Source organism: Mauremys reevesii, linkage group 12 (assembly GCF_016161935.1).
Source record: "Mauremys reevesii isolate NIE-2019 linkage group 12, ASM1616193v1, whole genome shotgun sequence".
In the NCBI taxonomy this organism is placed as follows: domain Eukaryota; kingdom Metazoa; phylum Chordata; order Testudines; family Geoemydidae; genus Mauremys; species Mauremys reevesii.
The window spans coordinates 17,219,249-17,232,146 of record NC_052634.1 but is presented as its reverse complement, the minus strand read 5'-3'; the positions used below and the strand labels follow the sequence as shown (position 1 = coordinate 17,232,146).

General features: G+C 67.0%; 1 protein-coding gene across 3 annotated transcripts in view; it reads right to left on the bottom strand.

Annotated features, from left to right (window-relative positions):
- Nucleotides 1-783: 783 nt before the first annotated feature.
- LOC120375836 (roundabout homolog 3-like) overlaps nt 784-12,898 on the bottom strand; it is a 130,665-nt gene continuing 118,550 nt past the window's right edge. For 2 of the 3 annotated variants that reach the window (XM_039496794.1, XM_039496795.1), the window contains 14 exons: nt 12,663-12,781; nt 12,280-12,451; nt 11,587-11,781; nt 9,440-9,463; nt 8,449-8,491; nt 8,180-8,334; nt 7,552-7,827; nt 7,035-7,197; nt 5,784-6,011; nt 3,685-3,866; nt 3,279-3,386; nt 2,815-2,991; nt 2,054-2,208; nt 784-1,212 (listed from right to left, as the gene is read on the bottom strand). In XM_039496794.1, the coding sequence (XP_039352728.1) occupies nt 1,201-1,212; nt 2,054-2,208; nt 2,815-2,991; nt 3,279-3,386; nt 3,685-3,866; nt 5,784-6,011; nt 7,035-7,197; nt 7,552-7,827; nt 8,180-8,334; nt 8,449-8,491; nt 9,440-9,463; nt 11,587-11,781; nt 12,280-12,451; nt 12,663-12,781 (2,009 nt within the window). In that variant the 3' untranslated portion in view covers nt 784-1,200. The remainder of the gene's footprint in view (nt 1,213-2,053; nt 2,209-2,814; nt 2,992-3,278; nt 3,387-3,684; nt 3,867-5,783; nt 6,012-7,034; nt 7,198-7,551; nt 7,828-8,179; nt 8,335-8,448; nt 8,492-9,439; nt 9,464-11,586; nt 11,782-12,279; nt 12,452-12,662; nt 12,782-12,898) is intronic. The other variant, XM_039496796.1, reaches the window with a different exon arrangement.

The window sequence follows — 12,898 nt, the reverse complement described above, 5'->3', positions numbered from 1 at the left end:
GGATACGCGCACGGGCTGGGGAGAGGGGAACAAGGCCCGTCCCAGAGCAGTAGCACGTCTCCTGCTCCGGTGAGCTTGTGCCCAGATTCACAGTGGGCTGGGCATAGATGTGTGGGAGGTCAGGCTTGGGCACAGGCACAGGCGGGCACAGGCAGCGTGTTGGCAGACATGGCATCTCACAGTGCCCCAAGTGCCCCGCCTGCTCAGCTCCAAGTCCTCCCGCCCCCCATGCCCGCACAGCAGGCCCAGCCCTTAGTGCGCTGCCATGGTGCTGAGTGCCATGCTGGGCTGTCCCTCCCCCCTTCGCTGAGTACTGCATCCGGCCCCCAGGCCAAGCCCCAGTTTAGGGTTTATAAAAAGCTTTTGCCAGCCCCATTGATCGCTGTCCCTGCCTGCTGGTGACGCGGGTTTGAAGTGACCCCTCGCTCAGCTGGGGCGGGGGCCGGAGCCCGGCAGTGCCACGGACGAGACACAGAACGAACCCGGGGCCACCCTGGGCAGGGGCCAGCGGGTAAATGGCACCAGGTGGGGAACAGGCGAGATGGTTGCTACGTTTTCACTTGCGATAATCTGAGCTTTGGCTAACGGTGCAGGCGAGGAGCCCGCCCCGCACAGCAGCGGGTGCCAGCCGGGCAGTGTGGCATTGAGCACGTTTAGGGAATATTCTGAGGCCGAAGACATGCCCTCCCCCTCCCCAGGGCAGCCCCTGCTGCCACCCATCACCCAGGGCCCAGCCCTCCCCTGCCCCCCCCACATAAGCAAAGCCCGTCGCTCCATCCAGGGTAACAAACAGCTTTATTGGTGGTTTTACAAAAGGGTTCATTAGCTACCAAAAAACAGCCCTGCCCACCCGAGGGGCTGGCTGGGCTGGCAGTGCCCCACGGGCAACGCGTGCCGTGCGGGTGGGCTGCTCTCTGCGCCAGGCTGGGGGGCGCTCCTGCCCCAGCTGCCTGCCCCTGCCCTGCTGGGCGCAAACCTTCCTTGGCACAACTGCCGGCTTGGTACTGACCGGGCCCATGCAGGCCTCACCCGCCGCCTGCCTGGGCCCTGGCCTGCCGCTCCCAACCCCACCTATTTACAAGGGACTGGGCCGCCCGGCTCCAGTCACAGTGTCGTCAATTAAACCAAACCAAAGCCCAGATCTCAGGGCAGAGCCCTGCTCTCAGCCTGCCTCCGCTCACTCAGCCAGGGGCGCTGGCTTCATCTCTTCTCCTGCAAAGAGAGAAAATGGTCAGCAGGGCTGGGACCCGGGACCGGACCTGGACCTGGGAGGGGCTAAGGCCATCGTGGGCACGGGCCAGCTGCAGCACGGCTTGGCCGGGCCCCTCTGCCCCGCCCCTGGCTGCAGAGAGCACGGGCCCCAGCCCCAGAGCTCGCTAGCTCCTGGGGCGATGCCCACTGGCCATGGGGAAATGCCACAGCAGCCCCGCCTGTCGCTGGCAGTCATGGCCGGGGGGGATCCAAGCTGGCTCTTTCTGTGGGGCCATCCTCCCCTGCCCCGGCGTGGCATTCCCCTCCCCAGGACTCCTTTGGGGCTGCTGCCCTGAGGTGGGATCCATTGGGAATGCCCCCCGCCATGCCCAGCCCACCACAGCACCACCCAGCCGTCTCCGAGCCAGCGGGCCCCTCCCGGGGCTCCCCGCAGCATAGCAGGGCCCATGTGGATGGGGCTTCTCCCTCCCCCAGGGCAAGGTTAAAGCCCCCAAACGGGTCTGGCTTGCCAGGAGACTCCCCTGGCCAGGCCAGGCCCCTGGGTGCCAAGGCAGCCTGTTCTGAGCCCTCCCTGCCCCTCTTAGCAAACGCCCTCCCGCACCGGCGGGAGCTCCAGGACAGCAGACCAGCCCCGGTGCAGTTTGCAGTGCAGGGAAAGGGAGCCAGCCCCATCCAGCCCACGCTTGGCACCCCACAGAGCAGCCCCACCCCAGGGGGGCCCCGTGTCCTGCCCTGCCTCTGCCACGCTGCAAGACACTGTCCCTGCAGCTCGCTGCCCGGTGCCACCTCATCCTGTTCCCCAGTGCGTGGCAGGCCCCCCAAGTCACGCGCCTTGGCTCACCTCACTCCGGTCCCCGGCTGTCCTGCTGCGGCCGGAGCCGTGGCCCCGGGACCCCGTCGAGCCCCTGGAGGAGGAGCTGCCGGTCGTGGAGCAGTTGCTTGACACCTGGCCTCTGGAGAGGAAGTTGGGCCTGCTGTACGGGGCGATCTCCTCCGCTGCAAGGGAAGGGGCAGGCGCGTGGGTAGGGCTGGCGCTGCCTCCCGCACCCCCTGCCCAACACGCGCAGCGGATGCGCCTGTCGGGACGGGGCCCTGCAGGGAGCCCCCTGCAGCACATGGCAGGGGATGGGCCCACGGAGCCGCTCAGGCTCAGATGCAGCTCAGGCACTCGTGGCTAAGCCCTGCCTCCCCTTGGCGTTTGATCTTTAATGTACCCAGTGCCCACAGCTCCTGGGCAGGGGCCAGGATGCCCACGGCCTCCTCTGGAGTCTGGCTGCAGGGCACCTCGGAGACCCGCAGTGCCCTGCCATGGAACTGCATTGCCACCACGTGCGCCCCACCCCGCAGCCCGGCCCCGGGGCCACGTGGGCCCTCCCAGGAGCCAGCTGTGGGGCTAGACATCGGGAGGGTCGGGCTCCGTGTATGGCTAGCAGGGTGCTGTGCAATGGAATCACACCAGGCACATGCCTGTCCGTGCCCGAGGGTGGCTGGTTTCGGGTGGGTGCTGCACAGGGGGACCCAGAGCACTCTGGGAACCAGCCCCCAGCCCAGCGAGAGCGAGCTGGGACGCCCCCGGTGAGGTCGGGCGGTGGCTGGCGTTACCGTCTCGGTGCTGGTGCTGGCCCAGCGCGGTCCGATGGCCGGCTCTCCGCTCTGCGGCGCCGGCACTGCTCACGTCCCTCTCCAGAGAGGAGGCGCCGCAGGCCGGTGGTGGCGCCGGGGGCTGAGCAGAGGCCCCGGGGTCCTCGCTGGGCGGTGGCAGTGGGGGCGGTGGCAGATCTGTGTGAGAAGCAGAGGGAATTGTGTCAGTGGGCCAATCAGGCTGTGCCCCTCCCAGCAGAGCCCCTGATGGGGGGTTGGTGTGACTTGGGAGCGGGCCCTGACACGGGGGTTACACCAATGGGGCCATCGGCTCCCCGGCAGACAGAAGAGCCAGGAGCGGTGCTGCCCGGCTGCCATTGCCGCGGGCGTCACAGCTAGCAGCTCCCTCACTGGCTGGGCTGCCGGGGCGTTCGCTGCCAGAAGAAGGAGCCGCTGGCGCTGCCACATGCCGCGCCCACACTCACCTCCCTGTTTCTTCTCCCGGCGGTAGTGGCTGGACTTGGCCTTTTTCTTCGTTCTCGTTTTCTGTGCCGGGGGCAGGGACCCGTCACCGGGGGCGGGATGGGCGTTACCTGTCGGCAAAGGCAGCGTGAGTCCCCGACATGCCTCCATCGCCCATCTCCTCCCACGGGCGCTGCTGGCTGAGCGCTCGGGCCTCGCCCGCACCCCACAGCATGTGCCCGTAGCGCCCAGCTCGCTGCTCCCCCAGCTCTGGGCAGGCTCTCCGCAGCCGGAGCGCCCGATCCCACCCTGGCACCCGCAGAGGCACCAGGCCTGGCAGGGGCTGACCATGGCGGGAGAGGGGGTATCGGTCCCTCCGGCCGGGCACAGGTGCTGCTGCGGGAGCGTCGGGGGCTGGGCTGCACTCACCTGGGCTCGGGGAACTGACGTTCTCAGCACTGTGCGCTGGGGTCTGACTCAGGTTGCGCCTGTGCCCGTGTCTGGGTGTGTGGCCATCGGCCCCGTCCGCGAGGGCATTGAGATTTGGGTCGGACTGAGTCAGGGGCGGGCTCGGGGCCCTGGGCAAGGCCCCCGAGCCATTCGGTAATCGCCTGGAAAACAGCAAGGACAGCCCAGTTAACCCACCCACTGCCTGGGAGCGGGCGGCTCCAGGAGCCAGGGGCAGGGCTCCTGGCACCCACCCACCGCACCCGGGCAGACCTGCAAACACCAGCCATTGCTACAGCTGCCCCCTGCCAATGGGGCCTGCTGAGAGGAGAACCCAGCCTCTCGGCCCCCTCAGGGGTGCACACAACTCTGCTCTGGACCAAGAGCCAGCAACCCATCTCCACTGGCTGCACAAGGGCCATGCCGCAGGACCGCTCTGAGCCCCTTCAGCTTCAGCTCTGCTCCCCAGTCTAAAGCCACAGCACAGCATAGCACAGCCCTGTCCCAGGCGAGGGTAAGTGTGGACACTGCAGGTCAGGATACAGTGGAGCTGGGGGAGCAGGGGCTGGGGTAGCAGGGGGCTGCGGGTCGGGATTGAGAAAGTGACTAAGGAAGTGTTATTTACCCCTTCACAGAACACAAGCACCAGGTGTCACCCAATGCAATTGATAGGCAGCAGGTTTAAAACAAACACAATGAAGCCCTTCTTCATACAACGCACTGTCAACCTGTGGAACTCCTTGCCAGGGGATGTCATGGGCGGCGGGTATAATAGGCCTGGGGAGTCAAGGGAGATTACGGAGGAACCCAGGAAGCTGAGTAACAAATGCTGCCTCCTCAGCCGCCCCGGAACCTGCATGGGGCATAGCAGAGAGATGGACCACAGAGATGCAGCTTGGGACCGGGGGGTGGAGCTGGCCTGGGACTCCTCAGGCCATGGGGGGTGGCGGGGGAGTCTTGGGGCACCTCCGAGCAGGTGTGTGTGTGTGTGGGGGGGTCCCTCGGGGCGCCAGGTGGCCTGGAACTGATCTGGCTGAGGGGTGGGTGCACAGGCCTCCTCTGGGCAGGAGCGGGGTTCTTGGGGCTCTGGCTGCGGGGGGGGCGTGGGCAGAAGGGGCTGAGCTGGGGCTAGCCTCCCCAAAGGGTGGCTCCACCTGCTGCCCACGGGGGATGTTGTGAGGGCCAAATTATAATGGGGTTCCAAAAAGAATGAGCTAAGTTTATGGAGGATAGGTCTGACTATGGCTGTTAGCCAAGAGGGTCAGAGCCATAGGCCCTGACACCGTGGGTGCTCTGGGGTTGGAGCACCCACATGGAAAAATTAGTGGGTGCTCGGCACCCACCGGCAGCCAAGCTCTCCTCACCCCCCGCCCCTGCCTCGCCTCCTCCCCCCCTCCCAAGTGCGCTGCCTCCCCGCTCCTATCCCTCCCTCCTAGCACTTCCCGCAACCCCACCGCCGCCTAACAGCTGTTTGGCGGCGCTTAGGAATGTCCGGGAGGGAGAAGGAGGAGTGGGGATGCGGCACATTCAGGGGAGGAGGCGGAGAAGGGGTGGGGGCATTGGCGAAGGGGTGGAATGGGGGCGGGAAGGAGGCAGGGTGGGGCGGGGACTTTGGGGAAGGGGTGGAATGGGGGTGGGGTGAGGGCGGTGCAGGGGCGGGAAGAGGTGGGCCAAGGGCGGGTGGGAGTCAAGCACCCAGCGGGTAGAGGGGAAGTTGGCGCCTCTGGTCAGGGCAGTAACCCCATGCTCTGGGTGTCCCTAACTCTGCCTGTGGAGCTGGGACTGGACTATAATTGCCCTCTGAAGCACCTGTCCCTGGCTGCTGTCAGGAGACAGGACACTGGGCTGGACGGACCATTGGTCTGACCCAGTCTGGCCATTCTTCTGTTCTGCCGTGTGTGGGGGGAGCCCAGGGCTGGGCTATCAGGGGGCGGCAGGTCGGGACTGAGGGGCACAGGCAGCGCTGAGCGGGGAAGCTGGCGCGACCCAGGCTGGCACTCCATCCGCACAGCTTCTCTCTCCCGCGAAGGATTCGGGGAAGTTCCCGGAGCCTGAGCCCCAGGGGCGGGGATGCCTCCTACCGGGGCAGGTGGGGGATCTCGAAGTGATGCAGCCTGGGGATGTCCTCGGCAGCTCTCATCTCATCGCGCGGTGAGGGCGTCAGCGTGGCCGTGGACTGCTGCCCGTAGGAGTGGGCAGGTGAGGCGATGTCGCCGCGGGGCGGGGGCAGGGGGCACTGTTCCTCCTGGACGTTCTCCATCAGGTAGGTGCGTTCGGGCAGCGGGGGGCACCATTCCTCTGCGTCCATGCTGCAAGCGGGGGGATGTTAGACCCTGCTGGGCACCACAGGCCTGGATGGCGCCTCTGGCTCTCACAGCCACCCCCCCAGCCCCGCGGGCCTCCCTCATCCTGCCTAGCTCCACAGGCCTCCCCGCCCGGCCCCCATTCCTCCCTGTCCGGCTCCACGTGTCTCCCCACCCGGCCCACCCGCCTCCCCTCCCAGCTCCACAGGCCTCCTCACCCATCCCACGCACCTCCCCGTCTGGCTCCATGTGTCTCCCCGCCCGACCCCACAGGTCTCTCTGCCCGATCCCATGTGCCTCTCTCACCCCAGCCAGCTGCATACGCCACGCCTGTCCCCTGCGCCTCCCCACCCATCCCACGCTCCTCCCTGCCCGGCCCCAGGTGCCTCCCTCGCCCTGCCCAGCCCCATGCAGCTCCCTGCTCAGCCCTACATGCCTCCCCATGTGCCTCCCTGCCCCACATGCCTCCCACATCTCCCTGCCCTGCCCCGCCCCGCCCGCCGCGCCTCCCACCCTACCCAGCTCTACACGGCCACCTGGCCCAGCTCCCGTGTGTAGGCCATGGCTCAAGCCTCGCTCTGGAGAGGCCGCGGCAGGGGTGACACCCACTGTGCTGCCCGGAGCCCATGGCTGAGGCTCTGATAGGGCTGATGTGAGGGCGCCCTGAGCCCCCCAGTAGTACACGTTGCCATCCTGGGCTGGGGCAAAGCCAGGCTGAAGTGGTAGGTGCCCCACGGCTACAGCTGTAATCAGCCTTTGCCACAGACTCTCCTGACCGAGCCTCTGACCTGACCCAGGCGGGCCTGGGCGAGTCCAGGGCAGGCTGGCAATGCCAAAGGTCTGCCTGGACCCTCCCAGCTCCCTGCGGCGTCTCTAGCAGGGCTGGGGCAGCCTGGTGCCGGTGGCGATGTTTGCCTGGCCCTGGCAGCCACTGGTGCAGACTCTGTGTTGCCAAGGGCATCGAGATCCTGCCCATGGCATTGCTGGCACCGTCCCTGCTAGGACAGAGAGAGTGGTAACTGTGCTCACCTGGCAGCCAGCTCCTCCTCCTCCTCCTCTTCGTCCTCCTCCTCCTCCTCGGTGTACTGGCTCAGCTCGCTGGCCGGAGGCGGAGGGGGCAGCAGCTCCATCCAGTTCAGAGAGGGCGTTTTCACCGGCTTCCCCATCGACTTTGCTTTGCCGATTTTCGCCACTAGAGAGACCGGAGCCAGACAGGCGTTTCTGACACAGGGAGTGGGGCAGCCCCACAGCGAGCCCCCTGTCTCCTGCGTCACAGGGGCTCACCTGCAGGGAGGGGGCTCCACAGCGGCTGCTGAGGCCATGGGCTGGGCCCAGGGTCCAGCCGATCCCCTTTGGAGACACTCTGCGCTGTCCTTGGGGCGCTCCTGGCAGCGGAATGTGGCTCCCATGCCCTGAGGGCGACTGGGCCCAGCTGCCGGAAGAGAACTCTGTGCCTGGCACCAGGTCACGGGGCCCCACCCCACGTCCCCGGGGCCCACTGCCTGCCCAGCTGCCATCCCCAGCGGTTCCCACCCGGCGTCCCTACCCTGCTCAGCCCTGCTGCGCTCCGGCAGCGCGTACTGGCTGCCGGAGGGGCCAGGCTGGGGGCTCCGCGGGCTCTCCTCCGCGTCAGGGGAGGGCAGGCTGGGCACCCCGTACGGCACCAGGGGCGTGCTGGCGTAAGGCGTGGTGTGCTGCGAGAAGGCCCCGTTGAAGGTCCTCAGCTCGTCGCTGGCAGGGTCAATGGTGCTGTAAATGGGCCCGTCCGACGCGCCCGCCCCAAACTTCTCCGTCTGGGCGAGGTAGTTGGAAATCCCGGCCTCTGCGGGGCAAGTCACAGACACAGGACACCTCGCGATGGGGACAGCTCAGCCGCCTTTGGGGCCATTTGGCTCCTACCCCGCCCGCCACGTGGGCTCCGAGCTATTGCTGGCCCAGAGTGGCCAGCATTGGCCCAGCTGCCTTGGGCTGCTTCTCCTGCCCCTCTCCAGGGGCTCGGCCCAGCTGCTCCCCAGAGCCAGCGACAGCGAAGCCGGCTTGGGCCCCCAGAGAGGGACTCAGGTCGGCTCCTTCACCCGCCCAGCTCCCACAGTCCTGGCCTCTCTCCTGACTGCTCTAAGCCCAGCCCCCTGCCAGGGCCTGGCCACCCGCAGCTCCCCATGCCCCACCAGTACCATTGTAATATCTCTCCGTGGCATCGTGGATCCCCGTGCAGCAGCCCGTGCCAGGCTCCTTGGCATTCCCATTGCGCAGCAGGTTGGGGGCGGGCCACGAGTCCGCCAGCCAGGGGTAGTTGGAGGCGCTGGTGGCCATGGCCAGCATGCCCGGTCTGCAGGGAGAGAGGGAAGGGCTGGGGCTAGGTGCACTGCATGCTGGGTAGCACCGCTGGAGGGTTTCCCCAGCAGCTGCGGAGTGTGGGGTGGGGGGGGGTCTCTGCACTCACCTGCTGTTGCCGCGGGCCGGCCCCTCTGCATGCGGGAATGAGACTGAAAGAGACAGAGACGCTGCAGTGAGACTCGGCTGCTGGGGGTCGGGTGGGACCCGGCTGCTGGGGGTCGGGTGGGACCAGGCTGCTGGGGGTCGGGTGGGACCTGGCTGCTGGGGGTCGGGTGGGAGCAGGCTGCTGGGGGACGCGTGGGACCCGGCTCGTGGGGGTCGGGTGGGATCTGGCTGCTGGGGTCGGTGGGACCAGGCTGCTGGGGTCGGGTGGGATCTGGCTGCTGGGGTCGGGTGGGACCAGGCTGCTGGGGGTCAGGTGGGATCCGCTGCTGGGGTGGGGTGGGACCCGGCTGCTGGGGGTCGGGTGGGATCTGGCTGGGGGTCGGGTGGGACCAGGCTGCTGGGGGTCGGGTGGGACCTGGCTGCTGGGGGTCGGGTGGGATCTGGCTGCTGGGAGTCAGGTGGGATCCGGCTGCTGGGGGTCGGGTGGGACCAGGCTGCTGGGGGTCGGGTGGGACCAGGCTGCTGGGGGTCGGGTGGGATCCGGCTGCTGGGGGTCGGGTGAGACCCGGCTGCTGGGGGTCGGGTGGTCGGGCCCAGCTGTCTTTGCAGAGCACGGTGACAAGGCTGTGGTAAGCAGGCAGCTCCCGCAGTCCAGCAGCCCGAACCCCGCCCCCCCCAAACACAGGCCCATGTCACAGGCCAGGACCAAGACAGCTCCAAGGCCGGGCCGGGCTCTGACCTATGTGGACAGGGCTCGGCCGGGCACCACTGGGTGAAGGGGGTGAGAGACATGGCAGAGACGGCAGCAGCGAGAAAGCCGAGCAGAGGAAAGCTCTTTGGGTGCAGGTGACAGCAGGCTCGGCTCCTGCTGCTCGCCGCCTCCTGCGTTCAGGGAAATGGGACTCTAGATAATCTCTGTAACTCCAGCTGGGTCAAGGGGCCCCGACACGTTCCCGGGGAGCCCCGTGGCTGGGGCGAGGGAAGGGCCTTACCTGCTGGCGTGTAGGCAAAGGAGGCTGCAAGAGAGGAGGGGAGACGATCAGTCGCAGCAGAATGCCAGGGCACAGCCGGGGAGCGAGCGGCAGGGCAGGGGGTGGGAGCTGGGGCCAGGCACAGGGCAGCACAGGGGCATTCACGGGAGCATGGCACACCTCAGCCCCGTCAGACCCCAGCCCACAGCCTGGGACATTGTATTGACAGGGGGTGGGTGACTCATTGGGTCCCAGCCTTGTTCCCCTGGAGCTGCCTCCATCCCAGCTGTCTGGTGCTAGCAGCCACGCTGGGGAGCCCTACTCCGCCCTCCCCCACCACCATTGTGACCCCGGGACCCCTGGGAGCCAACGGGCAGCGGGCACAGGGATCCCCATGGCAGATATCTGCGTAAGGGTTCACCAAAGGGTGGCTTGTGAGGTCTCAGCCGAGGGCCACTAGCCCCCTGGGTCGCCACAAGCTCTGCGAGATGGACCCACAGAGAACGCTGCAGAAGTCATATATCTAGGGAGAAGCCTGCTCCTAGGACGGGGAGTTAAGGCCGGTCACCAGGAGGGGGCAGCTCGTTCAGGGGGTGGTAGCAGATGCTTGTCTCCGCCCGGTCGCTGGGTACTGCCCCCCTCAGTTCCATACTTAGGGTTGCCAACTTTCTAATGGCATAAAACCAAACACCCCTTCCCTGAGGCCCCGTCCCGGCCCCGCCGTTTCTCCGAGGCCCTGCCCCCACTCACTCCATCCCCCCTCCCTCTGTCACTCGCTCTCCCCCACCCTGACTCATTTTCACCAGGGTGGGGCAGGGGGTTGGGGTGCAGGAGGGCTCTGGGGTGGGGCTGAGTGGTTTGGGGTGTGGGAGAGGGCTCCAGTTTGGAGTGCAGGGGTGGGGGGGTACGGGCTCTGGGCTGGGGGTGCAGGCTCTGGGTGGGGCCAGAAATGAGGGATTCAGGGGGCAGGAGGGGGCTCAGGGCTGGGGGTTGGGATGTGGGGGATGCAGGGTCCTGGTGGCCGCTTCTGGGAGCCATGCAGAGCTGCCTTAGCCCTGGGCCCCCACTTCACCGCTGACTGGACTTTTAACAGCCTTGTCAGTGGTGCCGACCGGAGCCACCAGGTCCCTTTCCGACCGGGCGTTCCACTCCAAAAATGGACAGTCAGCACCGGGCCAACAGGTTGGTCTGATGTACTCAGGGTACCAAGAGGCCCCTGGATCCTTCACTGACCGCCGTGCTCTCCTGGCCGAGGGGCGCAGCCGGCCTGGCTGGGAAGCACGGCCGAGCAGTACTGTATGACTGTGGTTCTCCTTTGCAGACCCCTTTGGAAGCCAATTGTCTGTATATAATTGAATTCTGTTCCATCACTTTTCAGTCTGTCTTTCGCGGCCCCCACAGACAGTGTGCAGGCCCCCCAGGCCCCGTAGAGTACAGGCTGAGAACCACTGCTGCATGAGACGGGAGAGTGCCGAGGCTCTCGAGTACGTGCTCGGACTTCATTTGCTATGTAACCGGGTGAGCGTGAAGCAGGGCGGTGAGTGGAGGGGAACAGGTGAGCTGGGTGCACTGTACCTTTGGGAGCAGTGGATTGGGCACACTGAGAGAGCCGGGGACAGGGGCTGGATGCTCCAGGGAGGCGCAGGAGGGCTCAGGGGTTGCAAGGTGCTACTTGCTGTCCTGCAGAGAGTGCGGGGCGTACGAGGCCCAGAGGGCAGAGCCTGCGTAGCCTGGGGCCAGTGGAGTAGGGATTGGGTGGGGGCTGTCCCCGGCACACTGGAGCGGGATTGGTCCCTGGTGCGTGGTGGTGGAGGGTTGTGGTAGGGGTGGTCCCTGGTGCACTGGGGTGGGGGCAGAACCTGGTGCGTGACGGTGTGGGCGGTCCCTGGTGCGTGGTAGTGTGGGTTGGGGTCGGGGCAGACCGTGGTGCATGATGGTGTGGGTTGGGATGGGGGTGGTCCCTGGTGCACTGGGGTGGGGGTGGTCCCTGGTGCACTGGGGTGGGGCGGTCCCTGGTACATGGTGGTGTGGGCTGGGATGGGGGCGGTCCCTGGTGCACTGGGGTGGGGGTTGGGATGGGGTTGGTCCCTGACGCACTGGGGTGAGGGTGGTCCCTGGTGCATGTCGATGGGGGTTGGGGTGGGGGTGGAGGGGAGCTGGCCCCTCACCCGTGTAATGGCTCAGCTCCTTCCTCTTCTTGCGGCGCCAGTAGATCCAGAGGCTGAAGCACATCAGGATGACCCAGCAGGCCCCGCCAATGCCCGCGATGAAGGCCGGCTGTTTCACCACATCTGTGATCTGCTCGGCCAGGCTCACGTTCTCCCCACTGCTGATGGGCACCGAGCCCTGGTCCAGGGCAGGCTCTGCGGTGGGTACAGGTGGCAAAGGCAAGGCAGTCAGAGGGCGTCTGCATGGCCCGCTGGGGCTGCAGGACTCATCTGCCTGTAGGGCAGAGGAGGGCAGCTGGCACATGTACCCCTTCATGCCACTCTGCTGCAACCCCGTGAACGCCACCGGTGCCATGTCACACACACCCCAGCATCCCGGCAGTCAGCATCCCTCTGACCCTAGCAGGCACTGAGCCCTGACACCCACGGCAGAGACTTCCCCTCCCTGCCTGCCCTGCCTGCAGTCTGCTGAGCTGCAAGCAACCCAGCGCCCCGGCAGCGTGTCCAGACGGAGTCGTCTCACCCTCACTCCAGTGCCTCGCTGCCCCTCACCGCGCACGGGCAGTGCCCAGCTCAGCACAGCGCTGCAGCGACTCCACGGGTGAGAGACGTGCAAAGCCTGGGCAGGGAGGGGGGCAAAGGGAGGCCCTGGGGCGAGAGCCGCCACGTGCCCGCTCTGCCGGGCGCACTCACTGATCTGGATGGTGACGGGCGCGCTCCTCACTCCGATGCCGGCACTGGTGACAGCGGCCACCTCGGTGCGGTACAGCACCCCGGGCACCAGCCCCTGCAGCACTGTTGAGTGCACCGTGCCCTCCACGCTCCTGTTGATGTGGAAGCGGCTCTCGTTCCCCAGGCACCAGATCTGCCAGGGAGAAGACTCTGGTTACCCGGGGCTTCGGGGACGACACGGAGCAGCGGCCCCCACCCCCAGGTGCCTGGCATCGGCCCTGCCAGAGCCTGCAGGCAGTGCGGGGACTTGGTGACTCGTGCCAGCGGGGGCGAACCCTCCCGGCAGCACCTGTGACCGGCACATTGGATTCACTTGGTGCCTGCCCCCTGCATTACCACCTTACCCGGTAATCCTGGATGATGCCGTTCTGCTCGCCGGCGGGGGGCGGCTCCCACGACACGCTGATGCTGGTGCTGTTGCCCACTGTTACCACGGAAACCGCCTGAGGGGGGGCACTGGGGGCTGGGAGGGAGGAAAGAGGGTTTAGTGCTAAGCACTGAGGGGGGGCTGCCCCCTGTGCGCTGAGCTGGGCACTGGCGCCAAGGGGACCGGCCAACCGTGAGCACCAGGCCTGGCCCC